This window comes from Sporothrix brasiliensis (genome assembly GCF_000820605.1).
Source record: "Sporothrix brasiliensis 5110 chromosome Unknown Cont21, whole genome shotgun sequence".
NCBI lineage: Eukaryota > Fungi > Ascomycota > Sordariomycetes > Ophiostomatales > Ophiostomataceae > Sporothrix > Sporothrix brasiliensis.
The window spans coordinates 2,011,117-2,036,070 of NW_024467140.1; the positions used below are offsets into that span (position 1 = coordinate 2,011,117).

General features: G+C 55.3%; 9 protein-coding genes across 9 annotated transcripts; 3 read left to right on the forward strand and 6 right to left on the reverse strand.

The window, feature by feature from the left end:
• Positions 1 to 310: 310 nt before the first annotated feature.
• On the reverse strand, positions 311 to 1,835 carry SPBR_04954 (uncharacterized protein; the record flags this gene model as incomplete). The annotated part of the gene is made up of 2 exons (XM_040763231.1): positions 311 to 1,057; positions 1,131 to 1,835. 2 exons carry the CDS (start codon positions 1,833 to 1,835, stop codon positions 311 to 313), a joined length of 1,452 nt encoding a protein of 483 aa, XP_040615618.1.
• Positions 1,836 to 3,378: 1,543 nt separating this feature from the next.
• Positions 3,379 to 5,430, reverse strand: SPBR_04779 (ATP-dependent RNA helicase DDX23/PRP28; the record flags this gene model as incomplete). Its single annotated transcript, XM_040763056.1, has 1 exon — positions 3,379 to 5,430. One exon carries the CDS (start codon positions 5,428 to 5,430, stop codon positions 3,379 to 3,381), a length of 2,052 nt encoding a protein of 683 aa, XP_040615619.1.
• Positions 5,431 to 5,790: 360 nt separating this feature from the next.
• On the forward strand, positions 5,791 to 6,367 carry SPBR_05344 (60S ribosomal protein; the record flags this gene model as incomplete). Its single annotated transcript, XM_040763621.1, has 2 exons — positions 5,791 to 6,237; positions 6,332 to 6,367. 2 exons carry the CDS (start codon positions 5,791 to 5,793, stop codon positions 6,365 to 6,367), a joined length of 483 nt encoding a protein of 160 aa, XP_040615620.1.
• A 337-nt stretch (positions 6,368 to 6,704) lies between these two features.
• Positions 6,705 to 8,651, reverse strand: SPBR_04805 (T-complex protein 1 subunit delta; the record flags this gene model as incomplete). The annotated part of the gene is made up of 4 exons (XM_040763082.1): positions 6,705 to 7,597; positions 7,683 to 8,342; positions 8,447 to 8,498; positions 8,601 to 8,651. The coding sequence occupies 4 exons, from the start codon at positions 8,649 to 8,651 to the stop codon at positions 6,705 to 6,707; spliced, it is 1,656 nt and encodes a 551-aa protein (XP_040615621.1).
• Positions 8,652 to 9,326: 675 nt separating this feature from the next.
• SPBR_04969 (26S proteasome regulatory subunit T1) lies at positions 9,327 to 10,811 on the forward strand (the record flags this gene model as incomplete). Its single annotated transcript, XM_040763246.1, has 3 exons — positions 9,327 to 9,329; positions 9,401 to 9,492; positions 9,587 to 10,811. 3 exons carry the CDS (start codon positions 9,327 to 9,329, stop codon positions 10,809 to 10,811), a joined length of 1,320 nt encoding a protein of 439 aa, XP_040615622.1.
• Positions 10,812 to 11,529: 718 nt separating this feature from the next.
• On the reverse strand, positions 11,530 to 12,225 carry SPBR_05298 (uncharacterized protein; the record flags this gene model as incomplete). Its single annotated transcript, XM_040763575.1, has 1 exon — positions 11,530 to 12,225. One exon carries the CDS (start codon positions 12,223 to 12,225, stop codon positions 11,530 to 11,532), a length of 696 nt encoding a protein of 231 aa, XP_040615623.1.
• A 1,768-nt stretch (positions 12,226 to 13,993) lies between these two features.
• Positions 13,994 to 14,862, forward strand: SPBR_05230 (pre-mRNA branch site protein p14; the record flags this gene model as incomplete). The annotated part of the gene is made up of 4 exons (XM_040763507.1): positions 13,994 to 14,037; positions 14,113 to 14,169; positions 14,241 to 14,391; positions 14,494 to 14,862. 4 exons carry the CDS (start codon positions 13,994 to 13,996, stop codon positions 14,860 to 14,862), a joined length of 621 nt encoding a protein of 206 aa, XP_040615624.1.
• Positions 14,863 to 16,027: 1,165 nt separating this feature from the next.
• SPBR_04566 (pH response protein) lies at positions 16,028 to 20,087 on the reverse strand (the record flags this gene model as incomplete). The annotated part of the gene is made up of 2 exons (XM_040762843.1): positions 16,028 to 19,102; positions 19,248 to 20,087. 2 exons carry the CDS (start codon positions 20,085 to 20,087, stop codon positions 16,028 to 16,030), a joined length of 3,915 nt encoding a protein of 1,304 aa, XP_040615625.1.
• A 2,267-nt stretch (positions 20,088 to 22,354) lies between these two features.
• Positions 22,355 to 24,710, reverse strand: SPBR_04715 (cell division control protein 6; the record flags this gene model as incomplete). Its single annotated transcript, XM_040762992.1, has 2 exons — positions 22,355 to 24,600; positions 24,662 to 24,710. 2 exons carry the CDS (start codon positions 24,708 to 24,710, stop codon positions 22,355 to 22,357), a joined length of 2,295 nt encoding a protein of 764 aa, XP_040615626.1.
• Positions 24,711 to 24,954: the final 244 nt, after the last annotated feature.

Below are 24,954 nucleotides of genomic sequence, written 5' to 3' on the forward strand. Positions count from 1 at the left end.
TTGATTAATATATACAAAAGTGACAGGGTTATAACAAAGGAAAGAAAAGATGACAGAAAAAAAAACAGACTTAAGGAGGCCGACTAGGAAGGAATGATGCCTCCAATGTAGTTACTAAATGGCATGCAATGGGCAAGGGAGAGAAAGTAAAAGACAAATGAGTGAGCGAAACGCCGTCAGACTAATGAAAACACCAATATACATTGAAATGAAACACAAGAGCTCGCTTGACCATGCAGAGTGGGAAAAGAAAAGAAAAAATCAACGCAAGGAACAAGGACTGTAGCCGAGATGAAGGCTTCTGGAAAGGCTACATCGCCTTGGGAATAGGTGCGTTCGACGCGCGTTGGCTAGAGCTGCTGCCGATTATTGTCGGGCTATCGCCATCGACTGCCGGGTCATACTCCGGATCAGAAACAACAGTAGCCGTAACAGCACGTGCCTTTTTGCTCGACTTGGTTGTCCGAGACGTACCATTGCGTGACGGCACCAGGAGGCTGTCCGCACGCTTGCGTGACGTCACTTCGTCAGCCTGCCGCCGTCCGCCTTCGAGGCTGTTGCTGCTGTCGGTGTTGCTGCCTGTGTAGACGTCGTCATCCGAGTCACCGCCGTCGGTGTCAGAGCCCTCATCGTCGGCGCTATCCGACAAGTGGTCGTATAGACCGACACGGTCGGGGCCCGAACCAGAATCTGTCGCCGTTGTTTGGTCCTTGATGAAGCTGTCGATTATGTAGTACTGCAGGGCGTTCATAATGAGCGGGAACAGCATCATGACAAAGATGATCTGCAGCTGTTCGTTGCCGTCCGTCCAACCCAGCGCCCAGTCGCCAACGTGGGAGATCCATGGCATAACGATGAAGATAATAAGCACGCAGATTTTCATGCCAAACAGGCCGCAGAAGTATAGAATGCTCTGTTTCAACCACCACCACGCGTTGGGCGGCCGGCCGTAGTTACCCGACTGGATGGACTCGGGTGGCTGGCCCAGTGGTGTGTACGAAACAAGGGCTGTGACGAGGCGAAGGAGAAAGATGAGAATGGGGATGCCGAGAGTCGTCTGGTGTGTGGTTAGCTACGAATGGGGCATAGAACTAGGATATATATATATAAACGTGAAATCCACAACTTACATCAATGGCGAGGTTGAGGAGGTAAAAGGAACACGGGTTTGGCGTGTACGGCACGCTGCCACTGTCGTCGTCTCGCCGCAGGAGCATCGCCGCAGTGGATACAACGCCAGGTGTCACTTTGATAGAGAAGCGGCCCGACGTAAGCAACGACATGAAGACGTTGGCCATGTGCACCAGCACGGACCCGAACACCTGCTTTGACGCGTCAAAGAACCAGATCTTCAGCGGCCGCTGCGGCCGCTCGCGCCAGCGCTTGTACACGAGGGACATAAGCGCCAGTCCACCCAGGCCAAGTTGAACAAAAATTGCAAAGGGTCCCATGAGCCGGCAGTCGCCAGAGCCGTCCGACTGGCCAGGGCCCTTCTCACTGCCTTCCTTCTGGGCCGCACTGCTGTCTGGAGCCGTAGGTTGTGGCGGCGATGCCGCTGATGGTGTCGTGGTCACTTGGACGACCGTGACGCCATTGCCGTTACCCCCGGGTGACGTCGGTACTGGAGGAAGACCTGCCGCAGCGGCAACGGTCTGGATTGTAAACGGCCCATCGGCGGCAGTATCGGCTGGCGGGCGGTTTTCAACGGGAGGAAGGCCTTGTGGTGGAGGTGCTGGCGGAGGGAGCATCAGGTCGTTGACCTTTGTCGGGACAGGGAGAGGTATCGGCGCACGCTGCGCCAGATGGTCAGCAAAGGCCGGCCCTAGCGCAGCCATCGGAAAGTTATGACGTGCAGAGAAGCCGGAGCGGCTATGTGGTGATGCTGACGGGGCGCAGATGAAGGCGGCGTTGGTGATGGCAGTGGGCTGATGTAGTCAGGATAAGGCTGACGTTTGGATCGCTCTTCGCGCGGTGTGAGACAGTGGCTGCGAGGCTGCGCAGATTCGTGGAACGGTAGGACGAAACGAAGCCGGAGAACAAAACCGAGGAGAAAGGAATCGTACAGGAGAGAAGTAGACGTGACGTTTGATGTTTTGCGCGAGTAAGGAAACGACTGTAGGCAGACGACGGCAAAACGCGAGGTGACGTCGAGTAGTCCGGCGTAGAACAAGGAAGGGGGAAATGCTCCCCAATCGCGCTAACAGGGGGCTGATGGACTGGACAGAGCTCAAACGAATCAGGCGGATGTACGACGCATATGACAAAAGAAGGAGCGAAAACAAAGAAAGACGAGAAAGGTGACGAGGCAAGTAAAATAAACGACGCTGAAGTGGGCGAGTGAAGCCGTAAAGGCAACCTTAATATTAAATGAGCTAAGGGGAAGCGAACGAGGAGCGGCGAAAGGGGCGATGGGGCTGGAGAAGAGGGTCAGGAGCAGCTGTCTCAGAATACGGCTTCGTGAGCTGGACGTTTCGACCTTGTTGGCGAGGCTCGGCGTGATCGCACGAACTACAAAAATCGTAAAGACAAAAAATATGAAAGAAGTTGAGTACGTGGAAGAAAGGCACGGGAACGAAGTTGCCTCCGTTGAGGAGGAAGGCACGGGACGAACACTGTAATCCGGATTGTTCTCTGTGATGGGGAGGTTTGTAGCCTAATTTAGAAGGGGCGAAATGGGAAGGCGGGCCAGACCTCACAGGGGAAGGCGCGATGGGTTCCAGGAGAAAACGGGGATGATAGACCTGGTTGTGAGGTGTCTAGAACATGGCCCAATTGGGGTCTTCACTATCTCCTCCTGGCGCGGCTTATTACGTCACGTGTTGCAACCAAGTCACAACTGCCGACCTCAGACTCAGACCAACGAGACCACAAGATCCGGCATCCATCGCAACACCCGATCACAGTCCTTTGTAAACGTACTGAACCTCGGAGAAGAAGACACAGCTGCAAGTCTCTACCTCCTCATTCCCCTCACCTTTCTTGCTGCTTTTTTCACTCAATTTTCAGTATCTGGACAGTAGTTAAAATTTTAATTACGATAGTCGTGCGATAAAGTGAATACTGACTCGTGGAATACAACTACTTTCCTGGCGCGTCTTGACGCGACCAGAGATTTTATATGAAATTACGCGACAATTGTGACTACGTAGTTTTTAAACTGCGTTATTTCATCTATATTTCTTTATTCAAAATACGACGATATTATCGGTACTTACACGGAGCCAAAATCGTAAGAAGACGCCTATGCCATGCTCGCGTTAGCTTTGTGTACTAGTCGTCGCAATAGTCGGCAATAGAAGCCGGAGATGAAGAATAAAACTCCCTTGTGACCATGCAAAGTTTAAATCAATTCCAACAAAAAGCCCCTTTTCCCCCCTGTTACTGGTTGCGGAAGCCGTTGCTCTTGCCGCCGCCGCCAAAATCGTTGCCGCCTTTGCCGGCCTTGTTTGGCTTCTGCTGCGCGGCCTCGTTCCGCCGAAGCTCCTCCGGCACCTTGGAAATGGAGCTCTTGGAAATCATCTGCTTGAGATCGTACAGAACGTCGTTGTCTTCGCTTCCCAGGAACGTAATCGCCACACCACTCTTGCCGGCACGACCAGTACGACCAATACGATGCGTGTACTGTTCGATGCTCGTTGCCATGTTGAAGTTGATGACAAGCGACACGTCCGCGACGTCGATACCACGACCGGCCAAGTCCGTGGCCACCAGCACGTCTGCCTGGCCGGTGCGGACCTTTTCGAGCGCCAGCTCACGCTGTTCCTGCGTTTTGCTGCCATGTAGGGTAACAGGGTTCCGACCGGCCGCGCGCACGTCTCGCGCCACCATCTCGCAGTTTCGCTTGATATTGACAAAGACAATGATGGGAGGCTTGTACTGGGTCGAGTGCATGAGCTCCTTGAGCCGCTCTTTGCGCCGGTCTTCACCAGCAATGAACTCGACGCGCTGCTCGACCGTGTCGACCGCCTCGCCGGCGTTACCAATGGTAACAATGGCCGGCCGCCGCAGGTACCGCTTGGCAATCTTCTCCACAATCGGGGGCATCGTGGCCGTGTACATCATCGTCTGGCGGTAGCGCGTCCGCTCCCCGAGGAAACGCGTCATGGCCTTGGCATCTTCGGCGTCGTCTGTGTCGGGCTTGATGTTTGCCGTCGGCATCGCATCCAGGATCTTGTTCAGCGGCTCTTCGAAACCGAGGTCGATCATGCGGTCGGCTTCGTCCATGATCACGTAACAACACTGCGACAGGACAAGCAGGCGGCGCTCGATACAATCGACAAGACGGCCGGGCGTGGCCACAATAATCTCGGCACCATTGCTGAGCGCGAACGCCTGTTCCTCCAGCGAGTGGCCGCCGACAATACTGACGACTTTGTAGCCGAATGGCGTTGCGAACTTGTGCGCCTCGGTCTCGATCTGCTGGGCCAATTCACGCGTTGGCGCCAGGATGAGCGCGTAGGGACCATCGTTTTTGGAGAAATCATCGAGAGGAGGCAGCTTTTGGATGTAGACGAGCAGTGGAAGGAGGAACGCTGCGGTTTTGCCGGAACCAGTCACGGCGATACCGATGAGATCGCGGCCTTGCAGGGCAATCGGGATGGCCGCACGCTGGATAGGAGACGGCTCATGATACCCAACGCTCTCAACAACATCCAGCAGCCGGGAGGGAAGCGCCGATTCGCGCCACTTCCGCATGGGGTCCGGAATCGAGCCGCCCTTGGTCGAGATGCTGAAGTCCTCCTTGAAGATGCGCCAGTCGCGCTCGCGCATCTCACTCAGCGGCTTTTCAGACCAGTGCTTCATTTTATGCAGGGGCTTGTCGCGCTGCTCGAGCCCTTGGTAGTAAGCGTCCATGATGGCCCGGGCGCGCTCCTTGCCGTGGACCGGGTCGGCCTTCTCGACGGCGTCCGCCTTCATCATCTCCTGAAGCTCCCATTCTGGTTCCTGCGAAAACATGTGGAAGCTGTTTGTCGTCGTCAGGCGGGCCTCAAATGGTTTGCGACGCGCCAGCTCGGCTTCGTCGTCCGCCAGATGCTGTGCTGTGCGCGTGTCTTCCGAATCGTCCCAGCCAAAGTTAAACTCATTTACGCGCCGCCGCCGCTTGTTCCTCGGTACGAATGTGCTTTTTGTTCTGTCAGGTCCGTAGTGCTTCAGCCGCAGCTGGTCGTACTGTTCCTGCTCCACGGCAGAGCGCCGGAGGTCGCCATCGTCTTCCCGTGTGTGCTTCTTCGATTTTCGGTCAAAATCGCCTCGCCGTAATGCTTCCCGGACTTCAGCAGCCTTTCGCGCCTCGCGCTCCTTTTTTGCCCGTAGCTCCTCGGCTTCGCGCTGCTCTTCTTGTTTCTTTTTTTGTTCGCGCTGTGCTTCTCGCTCTGCTTTCGAGAGGTTCGTGAGCTTGAGCTTCGGGAGAACAAACGTGTCGATCCCCATGGTAGCAAATAGTGGTTCGCAGGCGTCGCGGTTGGCAAGAATATGATGTAAGCGTATTGTTGGAGTATGTCGACTGAAAATTGAAATGTTGTTCGGAGTTGTTCGTTTGTAGGATGCTGTTCTAACGAAAGAGCTGTGGCGTCGGTTCCATACATAGACCCACTTATTAACATCTATCTGGCCAATAATGTGAGACACATTCAGCTCCGCTGTCTGCAGTCAAGGGACGTATGATCACGTGTTGTTTGCCGGTTGGGCCCACCTCCAATGGACTTTTCTCAAGCTCTGAACACCACCAATTTTTGGACTGCTTCGACCTCACGTGTGGAACGACGACAATCGACGACGGCACCCGCAAACATGGCGTCACAATCACCGGCACAATACATCCAGCTGGCCAAGACGCTCCCGCCGCGTCTGCTGCGGTTCCTGGCCCGGTACCCTCCGGCGGCAATCCAGGGCGCAGGAGCGAATCCTACCGGCTACCAGCAGGAGACACCGAACCCCTTCAAGGCGACCAAACACCCTGTGACGGGCCAGTGGCATGACCCCGTCTACTCCTTGCGGCGGCAGGCAGACCTTATCAAGATGGCGCGCGATCATGGTGTGGCGGAGCTGATGCCGGAGTCGGAGAAGAACCCGGAGACCAAGCTGCGGAAGCGGGTCGAGTTCGGTCTGCGGGTCAAGGGTACTGGTGTTGGCCAGTCGGTCAAGGGCCACATCTTTGAGCGTCGCATGATCGCCAAGATGGACGAGCGGAGAAACGCCATGCTGAACATGCCCAAGCTCATCCGCGAGTGGAAGCGGGTAGGTTGCACCTCAGTTTTTTTGTTTTTGTCTCTTTGTCTCTTTCGCCTTGTCATCTTTCATACCAATATGTCACCACTAACGCTCTATCTAGGTTGGCCGCAAGAACTGGGTTCGGTACCCAAGCTGATCGTGGCAATATGCCTACTCGTTACGACCTTTCTTCTTTCATATACCTCCTACGAATTTCTGTACAAAAGCCTTATCCTCGAGCCATTCTGTATATCTAGATGTCTGAATATATATACGTTCCCAACGATCAAATGCGCCCTGCAAAATTGACCGTCACTCAACAAAATTGTAGCAGATGTGGTTTTATTTTAATGTTTGATAACCATTGTACAAAACCGTATTATTTCATGAATATTTTGTTTGTAGTCTTCGTGCATGACGTGGTCTATATTTTTTAACCTCACTGCCCGGTCTTTTTTCTTTTCTTCGTTCCAACTATATTGTACAGCCATCCCTTATCTGCTCAGGGCAATGTCGTCTATCCGCAGAATCATCTTGACAGTCTCGGCCGCCAGCTCAATCGAGCTCGTGCTCACCAACAAGGGCTGCAGAACGTTCTCCTTGGCAATGTTGGTGTTGACACCGCCCGACTTGATGCTGACACCCGCGTTCACCTCGCCCTTCTCGTGACGGTGCCGCAGGTCGGTGACAACCTTGATAGGGTTCAGGCCGGCGTTCTCTGCCAGCGTCGTCGGAATCACCTCAAGCGACTCTGCAAACGCCTTCCAGCAGATGGCCTCCGTGCCCGTCAGCGCACGCGCTTGTTTGCTCAGCTGGGCGGCAATTTCAATCTCCGGTGCCCCACCACCGGCAATCAGCGCCTTCTTCTTGACCAGGCACCGCACCACGCACAGAGCGTCGTGCAGAGACCGCTCCGCCTCGTCGAGAATGAGGCTGTTGGCACCACGCACCACAACCGACACGGTGCGGCCTGTGATGCCAGCGGCGGCAGCAGCCGAACCGCTGGCCGACGCAGAGGACGACGACGAGCCCGACACCAAGCTATTGGCCGTGCCGGTGATCTTGACGAGACGCGAGCCTGACGACGTGACCTCCTCAACCAGGTCGGCGCTGCCCAGCTTGTCCTCAGCGAACGAGTCGATGTCGGCAATGGGCTTGCAGCCGGTAGACTTGCAGATAAACTCGACCTCGTCGCGCTCAATGTCCTTGATGGCAAGGATGCCAAGCTTGGCCAGGAAGTGCAGGGAGAGCTCGTTAACAGCGTCACGCAAAATGGACTTCTGGATCAAAAGGACGTTGCACTTGGCCTTCTTGATCTTCTTGACCATATTCAGTAGGTACAAGCGCTCCTCCTTGACGATCTTGTCCATCTGGCGGTAGTCGTTGACTGCGATTGTGTTTTCCATCTACTCTGTTAGCAAAAGGTTCCATAAATGCGATGGGCCAAGGTCTGGCAAGAGTATGAGAGGGACTTGCATCTGGCTTGGGGGGCGACAGCTGGAATTGAACCAGGGCAATCTTGGCCTTCTCGATGCGGGTGGGGCCGCCGGCGTTCTTGAGCACGGGCTGCGTCAGGACGAGGCCATCGACCAGTTCGCTGTCCTCAATTGTGCCGCCGACCTTCTTGACGACACGGATGTTGCGCAGGTCAACGTTGTCGGCCGTCTTAAGGTCGATCGTCTTGGTGACGGCGTTGACGGCCATGGGACCGAGCAAGTTGGCGTACTGGGACACAATCTTCGACGACAGCGACGTGTTGGCGGCCTGCAGCAGCGCAGATGTGTCGGTCAGGGCCACGGGCTGCGACATGCCGTGCAGGATCTTGACAGCGGCCGCGGCCGCGCGCTGGAAAGACTCGGAGATGACAGAGGGGTGGATGCCCTTGGACAGCAGGCGGTCGGCGGCGCCGAGCAGGCTGCCGCAGATAACCACAACGGACGTCGTGCCGTCACCAGCCTCCACATCCTGTGCGTGCGACAGCTGGACCAGCATCTTCGCGGTGGGGTGCAGTACGGCCATGCTCTTGAGCATGGTGCTGCCGTCGTTGGTGATGATGGTTTCGCCCTTGCCGCTGCGAATCATCTTGTCCATGCCGCGAGGGCCGAGGGAGGTACGGATAGCATCGGCGACAGCTAAATCGTGGGAGGAAGAAACATCAGGTCAGCATTGATCCTGCTCGGTCAAGGTAACTGCCGCGAACGTCAAATAGGGGCAACCTGTCGCGGGGACGACATACCTCGTGCGGCGACGATGTTGGCCGAGCGCACAGCCAGCGGCTTCTCCTTGTCCTATACATATAGGTTAGCGGACAGCTACTAGACGTGTTGTGCACACCAGAATGGTATCTGGGATTGCGCCGGGGCCGATTGTCGAAAAGGGGCCAGACTCACGCGAAAAGCAGCGTTTGATGGGCCTCCGCCCGACGGAGCCACTGCTGCCATGGTTTATATGCGACGGGTGTGTGCGTTGCAGGATGCAGTAGTTTATGTCGAATGCGAAGATACCGTTGTAGAAGGTAAAAGTCGTGGAAATGCGAAACGTGAATGGTGGCAGCGAGTTAAGGGTTGTCGTCGCTTTGTAAACGCTGGTGCCTCGAAGCTTTTCTCTGCTTCTCCAAGCTTCCCTCATTCACCGTTTGGTGGGGCGCGAAAGGCACAAAAAAACTTGTGGTGTCCTAAGGGGGGTTAACGGCAGTTATCGCCTAATTGCATACTTACTGTTCAGGGGTGGTGCGCTAATGGTAAATTAGGACTAGCGCCAATGCCGCGTAGTTGCGGATTCTACTGGAAACGGGCGGCAGAGCTCCCCAAGGCAGGCACGGATTACGCTGTTTGAGCAAGAGCGAATCGCCGCTGGCAACGCCTCAACTCGCTGCTTTCCGCGTTTGGCTTCCTTGGAGCACGTTCGCCAAACTTCATCATTACCAATACCAATTTACCACCAGAACGCCCCAACACTTCTTGACGACCTGGCCATCGATCCGCTGGAAACCGACACTGTTGTTTTCAAAGACGAAAATCCATCGAAACGACTTTGTTTACTGAAGCTCAGCGCACCGTGAACACTCAACACACCTTCCCTCCTGCAACGAGTATCGCCATTGCGCATCCGCCAAGATGGTGAGTCTGCTCTCTGACGACCCGATTAGCTTTGCATACGCCTTGTACAGACCCGCTAATACCACGTTCAGCCTTCCGCAACCGGCAGGGACTGGGAGAAATACCAGAAGAAGTTTGCGGACGACGAGATCGAGGAGAAGAAGATTGCACCGTTGACAGATGAGTAAGTCCCGCAGCTAATCTACACAAAAAGAAGCAGAATATAGAATCGTCGGGAAGGGTTGGAGGTAGCAGATGCTAACGCGTGGCTTGTCTAGGGATATCCAGGTCCTCAAGACCTACGGAGCCGCCCCTTATGGCGCGGCACTCAAGAAGCTCGAGCAGCAAATAAAGGAGAAGCAGCAGAGTGTGGACGAGAAGATTGGCGTCAAAGAGTCTGACACGGGTCTTGCCCCGCCACATCTGTGGGATGTCGCCGCAGACCGGCAACGCATGTCTGAAGAGCAGCCGCTCCAGGTGGCCCGCTGCACGAAGATTATTGCGGATGAGCTCGACGACTCCAAGAGCAAGTACGTGATCAACGTCAAGCAGATCGCCAAGTTTGTCGTTCAGCTCGGCGAGCGTGTTGCCCCCACCGACATTGAGGAGGGCATGCGCGTCGGTGTCGACCGCAACAAGTACCAGATCCTGCTGCCATTGCCACCCAAGATCGACGCCAGCGTGACCATGATGACGGTCGAGGAGAAGCCCGATGTGACCTACGGTGATGTCGGTGGCTGCAAGGAGCAGGTCGAGAAACTGCGCGAGGTCGTCGAGATGCCGCTGCTGTCGCCCGAGCGGTTCGTCGATCTGGGTATTGACCCGCCCAAGGGTGCACTGCTGTACGGCCCGCCCGGTACAGGCAAGACACTTTGTGCGCGTGCTGTGGCCAACCGTACGGATGCCACATTCATCCGCGTCATTGGCAGTGAGCTTGTGCAGAAGTACGTTGGCGAAGGCGCGCGCATGGTGCGTGAGCTGTTTGAGATGGCACGGACAAAGAAGGCCTGCATTATCTTCTTTGACGAAATCGACGCCATCGGCGGTGCCCGTTTCGATGACGGTGCAGGTGGTGACAACGAGGTGCAGCGCACGATGCTGGAGCTGATTACGCAGCTGGACGGTTTCGATGCACGTGGCAACATCAAGGTCATGTTCGCGACGAACCGTCCATCCACACTGGACCCTGCGCTGATGCGTCCGGGCCGTATCGACCGCAAGATTGAGTTCTCTCTGCCCGACCTCGAGGGCCGCGCCAACATCCTGCGGATTCACGCCAAGAGCATGTCGGTGGAGCGGGACATCCGGTGGGAGCTGATTTCGCGGTTGTGCCCCAATGCGACGGGTGCTGAGCTGCGCAGTGTGTGCACGGAGGCTGGTATGTTTGCCATCCGTGCCCGACGGAAGGTTGCATCAGAGAAGGACTTTTTGAGTGCGGTGGACAAGGTCATCAAGGCGAACCTCAAGTTCAACTCGACGGCATCATACATGCAGTACAACTAAAGAAGGGAAACGTATGGGGAGTTGTGGATACCATTACATTCTGCCATTCTTTGCCCTTGTTTCGTGTGTGTCTATTTTTTTATATCCGCGTAGAATATGTATGAGTATAGAATCATTACGGAGTCTATTTTTGCGTTTTAACATTAACTTTGTGACTGAGAAAGAAGACTATCAAATCACCGGTTTTATACTGATCTGGTGATGGGTAACACTACAAAAAGCAATCCGTTCGCGGTGTGGCAGAATGTAGGATGCGTGCTGCTAATGCTATTTTGAATAAACCAAAATGCATTGAGAGGGATGGTGCCCTATGTTAAGCGATATATACATTGGAAGCAAAGCCTGCGACCCCTTTCAGTGAGCCCTGGATATCGTGACTTATGCGTGTGCCGCGGAAGAAACAAACGAAGCAAATAGATACCATGCCGCACCAATTAAAGATAATAAAAACAAGGCTAGCTGGCAGGCATGAATGGTCATGACATTAAAAACAACCAGAAGCAGCCGTACTCCATCAATGCCCTAATGTGCTTGCAACGCCGTTTTTGACCCGCGTAAAAAATATGAAAATAGTGAGAAACCCTAGGCACACGAATCATTGTGGTGGAAATGAATGGCCCAGGCAAAAGACAAGAGGCTTCCATTAGCCATTAGTGCCTCTTGTTACATTGTCCCCTTCCCCTTCGATGCTTTGCGATGCCATTCGCAAAATCGTCATTTATTCTCCGGCCACAGCCACGCAGCCGAGGCAAACCACGTCGCCATCCTCGCCGCGTTCCACGCAGCACCGACTGCAGACCATCCGGCGATGGCCATGGCTGGTTGTAGACCAAGGCTGTAGCAGTTTTTGGGATGGAGGCGTCGACTCTGTCGGGGTTTCGTTCTCCGTCCAACTGAGACATTCTCGGAGACACACGAAACACGTTCTCTGGCCACAGCCCTCGCAGTTGGCGAGCGAGTCCAAGTCGACCTTCCGCCGCGGCCTACGGTGGCAGATGTGGCACGGCGCTGTTGTCGACTGCGCAGGGAGGGTATGGTGGTGTGACAACGGCGATTCACGGCCGGCTCTCGCAGGTGATGATATTGACAATGGCCGGCCGTCGTCGACACTGCTGTTGCTCAAGCAAAGCCTTTTGCTTCCGAGAGGGATAATCTTTCGTTGTGAAGGGGACGAGTGGTTGCGAGTGTAGGTAGCTGTCGTTCCTGCGGTAGGTGTGTTGCGTTGATCCACGCGGTCGTGGTCGGTACCGTGCACGAAGATGGTGACGACGTCGTTTCCGCCGCCGACACTGCCGCCGCTGGCCCTGCAGCTGTCATCCCACCGCCGTTTCTTAGCGAGGACGGAGATGCCATGTGCAGTACCGCTGTTGTTCCGGCCGTCAGCCTCGGGGCCTTCCTGAGCCACCGACGGCATCCCAGCGACTTTGATCGAGAGATTCACAGGATGGGGACGTGAGGAAGTATATTGGACGCGATGCGAGCGTCGGTCTCGGTTGAAAATAGAAAAAACAGCGCAGCCAATGACGACTCGAATGCTTTCTTGACGCAGTCGGAGTCACGGTGCTGTTTTGCTGGTCGCGGTTGGCTGTTGTTGCGGTGGTCGAGGTTGTCGATGTGGTCGAAGAATCCAGGGTCAAAGACAGCATGAGGTTGTGAAGGCGGTCGGAGGCAAGAAAGGCTTGGCTTGATTTCTTGGATAGCACTTCCATTCATCCACCCATTGGCCCTCTCTGAGCCATTGCCCTAGGTTACAGGCGAGGTTACAGGGGAAGAGTGCCAGAAGGGGTCGCTAGGGCGGCCAAGAGGCGTGAAACAACCGCCAGGGCTTCGGGAGGCTGGGGACCTGTTATGCCCGTTAATGTCCAATGATTTCCTAGCATTGCCGTGTTTGGTTGGTCCAGCACGTCGGGGGAGTTTTGTTTGGTGCGTCTAGTGGGCCTGACATGAACGCGACAGCAACATTCAGTGATTCATAAGGCCTGGTGTGGTTTCGCCATTTCAAGCCCAGAGTCGTCGGTCGGAGTTATCGCTCCAGCGCTGTCGCCGCCTGTAATCCGCGGCACTAAGGCCGAGTTCAGCGACGTGGTCAAGGCCGTCGAGGCTTGTCTCGTCGACTTTGCGGGGGCGAAGAGCGCCGTATCCACCGAAGCCGACCGAAGGAACGCTCCTGCGCTGCAGATAAACTGCTGCCCTAGGCCAGTCAGAAACTAACTCCGCTTGAGTAGCAGCGCATGACGCGGTCTGATTGGCCGAGTTAATCACGTGGGAGAGCTGGAGACAGTGCGCGTTAAGGAGAGACAGGCGTTCGAGCTCAACTAGCACAGTGCGACTCGTGTCGCCTTTTCGCCTTTTCCTGCCAGCATTTTCCAACTTTTGCGCATTCTGAACTGGAAACGCCTCTGAGCCACATCCACACTTCAATTTTGTGCAAAGATAAGTTGGTGCACTGTGCTCACTGTGCGCCCCCTCCAGTGGCTCTTTCCCTAAATCTCGTCTGATGCCCACGAGCCGCAAAAACCTTGCTTGTTCTTCGTCTTTTCCACAGCTTGCAATCAGTCTTCCCGTGCCCAACTCCGCTGTTCGTCGCTCATCCCTTCCCTCAACAATCCCTACCACGTCGGCTTGAGAATCGCTTCGACACCTCGACTTTGATTTCGGATTTCAACACGATCTTGTTTTGCATCGTCCAAAGCATTTGTCTTTTATCGCGCCCAACGACCGGTCATCCGCGCCGCACGCCCCCGTCCCCCTACCCACCACCGCCGACAAGAACGAGTTTTCGTGATCCTTTCCGAATTCAATATCGTGAATTGCAGCAACCGGCCATCAAGATATGAGTCGCGCAGGCAAACTTGCCCCGGAGGTTAACCGGTAAGTGTTCTTGGTCATTTGAACGCCTGTGTACCTTTGCGGCCCTTTCGTGTTTTGTTTCCTATCCGGGGCTTCGTCATCACAGTCCGTCACAAGCCTCGCATTCGGCTTGTAAGATGCTGCCTGACCCGTATCAAAATCCATCCGTCTGCCGTCGAACATCAAGACCGCATCCGTTCTTTTGTCTATTGCACGCCTCGGTCGAGCGATACTGTCTCTGTTTTGTTAGCCTGGCATCTGCGTTTAGGCCCCCGCGCCGTTTCTCATCATGGTCACACTTTTTGGTTGTCGATCTTCGTGCTAACCACGTCATGGCGTTTCTCTCGAACAGAGCTTTATTCGTAAAGAATCTAAGGTATGTCGTCTATCCTCTTGCTGCGCATGCGACGACGAATCTGTGGCTGGACCTTCTCGCTAACCGCCCTTCTAGCTACAACGTTACTCCCGAGGAGCTCTTTGAGCTCTTTGGCAAGTTTGGCGCCATTCGGTACGTGATCCATTACCAGGTTTTCCTGTTCTTTCCCCTCCCTCCTTCGGACAACATCTAACACATCCCAGCCAAGTGCGTCAGGGCATTGCCAACAACACAAAGGGCACTGCCTTTGTCGTCTATGAAGACGTCATGGACGCAAAGCAGGCTTGCGACAAGCTAAACGGCTTCAACTTCCAAAACCGTTACCTTGTCGTCCTCTACCACCAGCCCGACAAGGTGGCCAAGTCAAAAGAGGACCTCGAGGCCCGCAAGGAGAATTTAGCTCGGCTCAAGAAACAGCACGGCATCGATTGACGATTAGACGGGCCTGTGGACCAGCGCCTGCAGACGGCAACCAACAAAATCTCGTTGTCTCGACCCACTGCAGGCCCGTCTCCTTACTCTCCCCCCGCGCGGCCGTCGTCCTCGTCTAAGACGCCGGCCTCGCCGTCTCCGACAAAGACACCCTCGAAGCTTCGCGCCAAGCTGTCGCCGTCGACGCCGTCCAAGTCCTCGCCGGCTCGCCTGGTGACGTTCACGCCGCCCGTTACGACGACCTCAGCATCGGCCACGACCGTCGTGTCAACTGCAAACGTGTCGTCTTCCTCCCCCCGAAGCAGCGGCAAGCCGAGCCTTGCAGACCAGACGCGCAATGCCATGCCGCATTTTGTCCGCAAGCTCCTGCCTACCGTGACCGAGTGCGCCTAGAGCAGCGGATTGGCCCTTCCCTGGGACCTCTGCCTAGCCGTGTTTCACTCGTTCGGATGTGCCTTTATCGACTAAGAACAATCTCAATCGTCGACGCTATGACAGATTATTCGGCACATTTGTGGGAGGACGGGAGGTCTCCCCGCCTGGCGCAACAAACCGGGACCAATAGATACCGACCGTTGCAGTCATGTTACGAGATTGCATTGTGTATTTCGTTGTCCCGTTTTGTTGGCCTTTGTCTTTGACTCGCACCGCTCAGTAGTGCATTCGCCTTTTCTATATCCAGGGCGACATCCATCTTTTTATTATTCAAATTTGCGCCATCTCCACTTTCGTTTCTGCGTTGCATTTCCTTCAAACTTCCTAACGACTCTTTTATTTACTGCGTCTTGCGCCGGGACGGTTATTTATTCATTTATTCTTCAGTTGGTTCTGTTCTATCACTTGTACCATGTTACGGTTATTTCTCCCTTACGATTTCCATCTCATTGCTTAATGTTCGACTTTGATGCATTGGGAAGGCAGGCGAATTGGGAGGAAGGAAAGGCGTTTTACCAGTCCAACTCTTGACCCTTTTTGCTCTGGCCGGGAAAGGAGACAATTCATATTTTGTGTGATTGGCTCTCAAGTTGTTGGAGGTGTTGAGAATCGGCAAATGGCATGCACGATCCACCTCCAGGGGAAACAAAAATCAGATTGTGTTTGCTTTTCTTTTTCAATTATTCTGAGACACAATATCTGCACTTTTCGCTCCTCGTTTGCTAAGAACAGACGAGCTGCGGTACTGGGCGCTCCTCATTTTTATTCCATCTAGGTTTTTTCTTGGTGCGACTGTAACGGGCCACCTCCATAGGATTGACAGGAAATGAAGGCGAAGAAGGACGCACCGAATAGGCTTCCTGGGTTTCAAGACTTATTGGTTTTCCAACGTTCTTTGTGATCTGCTTCATATCATTGTCATTTATGTCTGGTACAAATGTCTTGTCCAAGCCCTCGTTTCTCGTATATCAAAGTAAGATGATTTGTGTAAATGGTATCTATGAATCGTACAATGTGTATATACTTCCCCCTATGTTTTCTCCAATGTGGCTTAAAATTGCCACACCCCAATTCCAAGATCTTTGCAGAGGTTATTATATTCTCTCTTCGAAACGTTCCCGGTTCACCGTTCATACCGTGGCAACGGCTCTGCATGTTCGTTTCCACCGCTAGTTCCATGGACGGCTTCTGGACCACTCCCGGGCCCGTATGTATAGTGCCGGCCATAGCGTTCTTCATCCGTGGTACCCTCTGCTGGAGCATCAACATCCTCGGCAAGAGGGGCGCTGGGAGCATCATCCACAGCACTAGGGCTCACAATATCATCACCCAGAAGAGCATCGGCAGGAGGTGCAGATGGTGCCATTGCAGAAGACACAGGCGGGGCTGAAGGCCCAGCAACTGGCGGCGCAGAAGGAAACGACGACGAGCCGCTTGCGGGACGAAGATGTAAGTAAGCAGGACTGTGATCGTACTGCTGATAATGGCCATCTTCCTCTTCGATAACTGGTGCAGATGGCGCCGACGGCGCCGATGGGTCAGCGGCTGTGGCACGAGCTCCGTTGAAGCTTGGCACCCGGGCACCGGCACTGCTGCTTGGACCAGCCGCGTACATTCTTGTCGTCCTGCCGACACGGCTGTTGTTGCTGCTCGATCTGACGTCCTCGTAGTCTTCTGGGAAAGAAGGAGGTGCACTGGCTTCGGCCAGCAACCGCCGCCGCTCTAGCTCTTGCTTGTCCTCGGTTGGTGGCTGTGCCGGACCAGGGCGGGAGTCGGCGTCGAACGGGGGCGCAAATGGACCGTATGTGGTCAACTCATCGAGCGTTGGGGCCGTGGGCACGGACGGTGCATGGCGGCCGGCACTTCTGCTGCCCTCTCCATTGTCTACTGGCGCTGATGATCCTGGAGCCTCACCAGGATGGCTGGGCAGGAGCCGCTGCTCGGCACGGCGGACTCGTTCCTTCTCTGATATGTTGGGGTCACGCTCAGCAGCAAGCATCTCAGCCGTCGGCACGTATTGCGGTGCTTGTGACGATTGCCCGGGATCGATATACGGAGGGCGGGGCGGTGCAGTAGCAGACGGCGAGCCTGGTTCGTCATAGTAGTCATAGTTGTGCCCATGGCGAGGATGATTGTGGTAGTTGCTGTTGTTGTAGTCGTGCTGTTGGTGGTACTGGTAATGCGGATAATGCTGCTGCTCATAGTAAGGTTCGTTAGGAGGGCCTGGTGGCGCAGTTGATGGCCCTGCAGAGGTACCACCTGATGCTGTCCCGTTCGCCGGCCAGCTCGGGTATGGAGGTTGCTGAGGCTGCTGGTATGGACCTTTACGGTCTTCTGGGTACCAGTCAGGTGGGTGGTGTGAGACATATGGTAATGGCTGTTGTTGCTGCTGCAAAAGGATTTGCTGTGGGTCTGGCTGCTGCTGGACATCCAGAGACAGTGCGGTTCCTTTAAGGCCACGGCCGCGTTGCCGGCTCGTATCTGTCGTACCGACGACGACCTCAAAGGCAACAAAGATCACGCCCTTTTGTCGCCGTAGCTGGTCCGTATCGATCATGTTGCTGCCGCCGCTCCAGAGAGCCGATGTAGGCGCCAGCATGGGCTTGCCATCATAAGGGTTGCTGCTGTTGCTGACCAAATTGGGGCCGGTAGGGCCGACGCCAGACTGTAGCAGGCCAGCCAACTTTCCTCCCAAGTCGACAATGACCTCAAGCTGGTACTTGAAGCTGATCATGTCACCCGGAACACCCTTGATGGTGGCAAAGGCATCCTCGGGCATACGGACAGATGCAGTCACGCTTGACTGCAGAGTGCGTGGGTCAATGATCAGTGGGCTGAAGGACTGCGAGAGATCTTTGCGAAATACGCTGCAGGTACCCGCAGACATAAGAGACAGGCCGCCAAGACCAGTCTTGGACTTGGGATAGTAGTTGTCGTGCTTGGCAGCCCCGTTCCCGCCGCCACTTTTCTTGTCCTTGCTGCTCTTGTGGTTATGTTCTTTGTCTTTTTTTCGGTCGTTCACCTGTTTTTCTTTCTCTTTCGCCTCTCGCTCCAATTGTTTCCGTTGCTTCCGACCTTTTGGTTCGGCTTGCTCGTCATCCAGATCGGGATGCGGCTGCGAGCCGGCGTCTGTGTTGCTATTTAGCAGAACGCCATTGCTGCCTGCGCCTTCGCCGCTGGGCTCTTCGTCCTCTTCAGCGATGCTCGTCCCCGCAGAAGGGAACATGAATTCTGGCGGTGCCGAGTCGATCCGGCCCTGGCGGTAAAGGGTGACAACCACGCCGTGCAAGCTCTTGATGCGCTTCACATGCTGCACTGAGACTTTCACGCTGACGACCTCGCCGGGCAGGCAGCCGCCTTTGAGCAAGTCGATTGTGGCCGTAATCGTTCGGTCGTCGACAACACCACTCACGGTAGTGGTAGAAACAGACGACGCGGGCACAGGGTGTGAGCGGTAGCCATTTCCAGAAGTGCTGTTTCCGTTGTTGCTGCCGGCGGCCGGGTTTGTGATGGTCGACGAGGATGTGTTCGTTCCAGTGGTTGATGCCACTGATTGTCCAGCCATGCTTGCTGGAGCGTGTGAGCTTGCTGGACTCGATAGGCGGATGACGTTGCTTCCAGCACCAGCACCAGCCCCAGAAACGGCTCCAGAACCTAGACCAGAACCAGGTCCTGCTCCGGAGCCAGATCCTGAGCCAGATCCCGAGCCAGATCCTGCGCCGCCAACTGTTCCTGCAATACCACTGCTTCTACTGCGGCCTTCGCTCCCTCCACTGGTCACACTGTCAACGCTGACTTCGCTACGGATGTCCGTTGGCGCGGGACTTCGAGGTTGTGACGTTCGTGACGTCCGGCTTTGGGCTTCAGCGTAGCCGTCATGCTCGTTGTCTTCGGTTTGTATAGTTCCGTGGGTACTATCTCGCGCCGACCCACGGTCAGAAAGCGCAGCAGTATCGTGCCGGTCGGTGCTGCCGCTGCCCGACGCAAAGGAAATTGTGGACATGGCGCCTGGAGCGCCGGCTGAGCCTGCTGGTATGACTGATGTGGGACCGCTTCCTGGCGGCGGTTGGGTCACAACAACGATTTTGCGTTTCTTGGACCGCTTGGATATGGGCTCGAGGGAGATTGTGCGCGGCCGTGGCTTCGGTACTGTGCCGATGTCGACTGGGTCAACGAGATAGACCCTCCGATCACAAGACTGGGTGGGTGCAACCGTGGTCGGACGAGTCAGGGTAGCGGTAATGACATAGCATATGGAGCCACGCTCAAACTAGAAGCAGAAACGACACAGTTAGTTAGATATCGACACCGTAGTGGACGAAAGCCAATGACGCGAGACTCACATCGATACTACTAGGCAGCCGGCGCGAGGGAAAGATGAGGTCGAACTCGAACTCGTAGTTGCCGGGCTCTAACCGGCCGGTGCCACTCAGGACCATCTCATCGCGGAAGAGAAGGGCATGGCCGTTGCCCAGGTAGGAGGAGGACGAAGAGGAGGAGGAGGATTTCGATGCCAGTAGACGCGACGAGGACGAGGAGTCGGTGGCGGTATCGTTGGGCAACGTTGCCGTGGCAGCCGAGTTGGGGTCCTTGAAGACACGCACGAGGCCACGCAGCGACACGGTCAAGTGGGTGATGCGAACTGGCTTGACGACAGCCAGTACGACTGCGCCTAGGACATGATCGCCGGCGCCATACTTGCGATGCGGCTCGGCAGGACGGATGTGGAAGTCGGCGATGGTGCGGGCGGGCGCATGGAACGGGAGGGAGAAGCGGGAGAAGAAGGAGCGTCGGCGCGGCGGTGTCGCCGTGGAGGAGGCGGGAGATGTATGTTGTGGCTGTCGTTGACGTTCCGAGCTTCGCTGGCTTCGTCGATCGTGATCAAGGTCCTCTTCTTGTCCACGGTCTCGTAGGCTTCCTCGCAAAGATGTCGGTGACGAGGATCTCAAGCCTGCAGCAGCTGGAGCCGGAGGCCCATCAGGCCTTCGCGCTGGTGGCAAAGACGGGTCTATTGTTAACGCAGACGCCGCTGCTGTGACTGCAGGTTCCGTCCCCCTGCCGGCCACGTTGGCTGCCCCCGTCGTCGCCGGAGACTCGGACACCACTGCTCCAGCCGCACCCTCGGCACCGGGCGGGGCTGCGGCAGCGGTCGGCGGCGGCGGCGGCGAGCTGGAGTCGCTCATGGGGTGTTGGCGGGGGACCCGCGGTCCGCCGTGCGCTGTGGCGGCTGCTGGTGGAAGTCGTTGTCGATGGCGTGGCGTTGCTGTTGGTGTCGGATAGGTTCCGGGTGTAGAAAAAGGTGCCCGTGGTCCTTCTTCTTGTATCGGCCCGGGGTGCTCTTGCCTTGTCTCTTGGGTTTGGTTGTTCGCTCTTTCCCTCTGTCTTCCGTATCTTGTGTATCTAAGCCGCAACAGTCGGTTGATGTCGCGTGGGAATGCCAAGAAAGGGCGCAAAGAGGGCAGAGGCGGGAATGCGGTTGCGACGACTTTATCTTAGGGGCCTTTCGAGCCCTCTATTTTTGCTGGTGCTGGCTGGCTAAGACGCGGAACCCTGTCTCGGGATCTGGGGCAAAACTCGCAAAAGAATAGGCCACGCAATGCTTGCCTCGTATGGGGCACTTTCGGTAGTGGGGAAGGCTATCTGAGGAAGGAGCCAGGGGTGCACATGCATTTTTAGATCACTTCTCGGGGGGGTGTTGGGGCAGACTATTGGTGGGGCCGTTTTGGTAGGCTGTTCCTCACCTGGAATCACCCTTGACCAAGCGGGAAGGAGAGTGAAAAGGGGAGGTGCGCAGCGTACGTCGTAAACAGATTAGAAAATGGAGACAGACAAAACGAGAAAAACAACTTTAGGAAGGAGACAAAGTGGCCCAGGAGCTCAACAACCTATCACGGGAAGGTGGGACCGTATCGACGAGAACGGGCTCTAGTGGAAGGAAGCACTGGTGGACACTGAACTCGGTAGATACTCACTCCGAGGCAATGTCCTCGAACCTCTTCATTTTGTGAGACTATCGTCGCGAGTTATTTGCACTTGGCATACATCGGAGTATTATGTGGCCCTGCGTCACCTCAGAAGCAACAAAGCTCCAGGTAGTCTGTTGTCGTCTCGGTGCTGCCAACCACAGCTTGCCAACACACCACAGGTTTCCTGTGCCTAGATTCACTATTCACTGCCAGGCACCATCGTCGCGTTCGTCATTTTCTTTCCATTATCTGCTTCTGTACTTCCGTCGTCCTTTTGTCATTGAACCACGTCCGTCGTGCCTCCGTTCACTAGTCAATTGCTTTATTCTCAAACGGGGTTCTCCGTCACTCACTCCGCCTACGATCACACCTGATTGATTGGCAGCACTGGCCCGTGCAGGGTCGAACAACGGCGACGAGGGCAAATGTGCACAGAGGGGGCACACGGAAACCGGCACAAATACAGGATTAAAATCCGAACGGTCCAGCCATATCTCGGTTACGTGCTATTTGCGGTGCACCTCGATGCAGACAGCTGCTCAGTCTGGGCGTTTTGTTTACTTGGTTTGCGCCGATGGGAGGGTTGAAACAACCAAATAAAGGAACAAGTTCGCCGTAAGGCTGTTGCGAAGCGAGATAATTATCTTGGCATCTGGGAACATCGCCAATAAATACGTTGTACATCGGCCCTTTGAGTTTCGAGGGCCAAGAAATGACCTCCAGCTGTCATTATCAATCTGCCCGAGGTCACATCGTCATCTCTCGTCACCATCGTATCTCTGTTTCCCTTTTACTCCGTACATTCTAATTTCTCGCATCGTCCCCCTGTCTCATTCCCCATTTCTGCACCCTCGCATTGCTTGTTCTGGCTTCCCATGCCACCCTATTGGCCTTTCGCGGCCTTGGCAAGTAGCCCGTTTGATGTCCGTCTCACCCCCTTTCCTTCCATCTTTTGTTCTAGATTCTGTGCGCTTCGCTGAATTCAATCAAGTCTCGTCTTGTCTCCCAGCAGAGATAGCAACTTCTGGAGCTTGCACCACTCGTTCAATTGCCTCACTGCAGACACTTGATCAAGCTTTCTGCCCTTTCAGCCAATTTTTAGGTTATTATTCCTCTCCCGTCTTTGCTTCCCGTCTGGCTAAGCTGGGTTGGCCATCCTTGGCACAGTTTCCGGGTTGGAGAAACTAGTTCTGACAGCTTGGCGGCGTTCGCAAAGTATGTAAGTGCAAGGCATTCGTGTTTGTTTATTGTTTGCGGCTGCTGTTTCCACTGTCATCGTTTCCTATCACTTAAACACTTGTTGCCTAACCCTTCGTAACGAATGCGAGCCCCCTGCCCACAACCAAAAAAAACTGATAATTCACACCAAAAAAACGCCAAGATGCTGCCATGCTTCCTTTTGTAGACTGCGCCCATGAAAAGGGAAAAGAAAAACGCACAGAGAGAATAAAATGTACAATGAAATGCTTGCCAAATACAAAACTTCAGTCGAGCGCCTCGCCGCTGAGAATACTCTGCAAAATATCGGCGCCGGCTCCATCCAGCGCTTGCCGCAGCTCCTTTTCGCCAACACAGCTGGCAACGCGCTTCTCATCACCAGCCACACCAGTAACACCCGAACTGCCACCGCCCATCATGCTGTTGCTGACAGCGCCACCGGGCCGTCGGCCTCGCCGACCACTCCCACTGCCGGGCGCCGACTGAAGCACTGCAAAGGATCCGTTGCGGCCGTCGACGGCAGTCACCAGCGACAGGGTCTCTAAGCTGCCGACAACCTCACGGAATTCGGAGCTTGAGAGCGGGTGCAGGACAGCGTCGCGCTTGCACATGAGGTTGTATGTCGCATACAGCTTCTTGATGGTCGGCGCTGCCGTACCTGCCGCACCACCGCCCGGCGCCTGGAGCCGGCTGGGTGTGGGCGCCTTGACGAGCTTCTTGACGCCGCTGGACGGCTGCAGCGACGTGTTTGTCTGTGCAGCGGCTTGTGTAGCTGCGTATGCCTCGCGGCTCCACTTTTCAAACGCCATCAGGGCACACAGTGCCGCCTTTTGTTGCAGGTTGAGGCCCTTAAGCCGCTGCTGGGCGCCGTTGCCGAAGGCGGATGCGGTGACCTTGTTGAGGTGGCCAATGGACACGCGGGGCGCGTTTTCAATGGTCAGGTTCTGGGCGGCCCACGACGCCCACGACGACCGCTTTGGAACTGTGCGAGATGACGCTGCCGAGGCAGGAGGCGACGAGGCCAAGTTCATGTTCTCGGCCAGGGGCTGCTTCTTCGTAGGTGTCGTCAGCACGTTCGATGTGGTTGCGTTACACGCATCACGTGCGTCGTTGAGGTACTTTTCGCGGGCTTCGGACTCGACTAGGTCTAGTGCTCGACGCAAGATCTCAAAGGCCTTGCGTAGGTCACCGGTTTGGCTGGCCACCTTGCGTGAGCAGAGCTCAATGGCGGCAGGGTGAAAAAAGGGAAGGAAGTTGGTGGGAGCAGGGGCGGAAGCAGATGCTTCTGGCACAGAAGGAAGAGTCGTCTGGAGGACAGTTTTAAGTCGGGTCGTAATGATGTTCTTGATTTGCGGTGCGGTATAGGGCAAAAATGGAAGCAGCTCGGGCTGTAGGTTGCGCGACTTGAGACGGGGGAGAAAGCGGTCTGTCAAATCGAGGGCATTGGCAATGCCAACTAGCACCAGGCGCGACGTCTTGAGCATGGACCACTCCATTACCCGGTACAAGCTCTCGAGGTCGAGGGTCAGGATGTGATCGATCTCGTCAAGAACAACTAGGTAGGTGCTTGGGGATCCGGCCGCCTTGGCGGAAGCAGCCTTTTTGCTCGCCTTGGGCAGAAACATAGCCTGAAGCGCATTCACGGCATTCGTTTCTGTCAAGTCCACACCCATAGCTTCAGCAGCCTGCTCGTCGCTATTATTTTCGTCATCCTCGCTGCCGGTACCCAGCACTAGTAACCGAAGAAGTGTGCTGTAGAGGTCGTTGGACGATCGAATGCTCATACAGTTGACGTAAGCCTTGCGTACAGAGCCAGACTGTTCGGTGCAGACCTGCTCCGTCATCTCGTTTACCATGGCACTCTTGCCAGTACCAGGCGGTCCGCTGACGTACAGGCACCCACAATCACTCTTGAATGTCGCGGCGTCGCTTCCACAGTTGGCACTCAGGAACGTCCGCAGCCGCGCGCGCTCATCGTCGCGGCCAACAAGAGAGCCTGCCGCCATGCCCGAGCTTCGCGCAAACAGCTGCCGCGCTACGTGGTAGACTGTCTGAACGCTCCCAGACGGTGTCCGTGGTGTTGTGGGTGTCGTATCACCACCGAGACCTTCACTTGGTTTTGAAAAAAGGCCGTGCGGTGTGGTACGCCGAGAGAGTCTGCCTGCGGACATAACACGGTGGCGCGGTGTGCTAGGCGTGACAGGTGTCGCAGGCGTCGTCGCTGTTGTGGAGCGGCTGGCACTGATGGTGCCGAGGCCATCCCGATAACGAGGTGTAGATGGGGTAAGTGGAACACCAGCGACGGACACGGCACGTTTTGTGGGTGAAGTCTTAGTCGGCGAGACGAGTGTACTGTTGGTCGAGATAGCCCGTCGTACCTTTGGGGTGGCATCGGCATCTGCGGCGAGAGCATCCTCGAATGTGACTGCGTTGGGATCCTGGTTTTCATCGTTGACCACGAAGCTGCGGGTACTGCGTCTCACGCGCTTCAGAGAAAGACTGGCGTCTGCGTCTGTAGTGTGAGTAGAGGGACAAAAGACTTGAAAGAAGCTATGGTTTTGCGATGTTCATACCTTCTACGTCCGAAGCTCTGCTCCGCTTTCCGAGCGAGAAAGCAACCATGTTTGTTGTGTGTGGTGAGGAAAGAGCAAAGGAGGAAGTGTTTAGAGAAAGGGGTAACGCAATGGTAAGAACAGCGATGTGATATGCAAACAACGGAAAGAACGATGGATAGATGCGTAGATGCTCGCAAAGAAAAGAATAGAAAGTCGCAAGAATGGACAAAATGGAAGTAACAGGGAATGAAAGTCAAACGTGGAAAGCACGAAGGAAAGTTCAAGATGGCGGCCAAGGGAGGTACAAGATT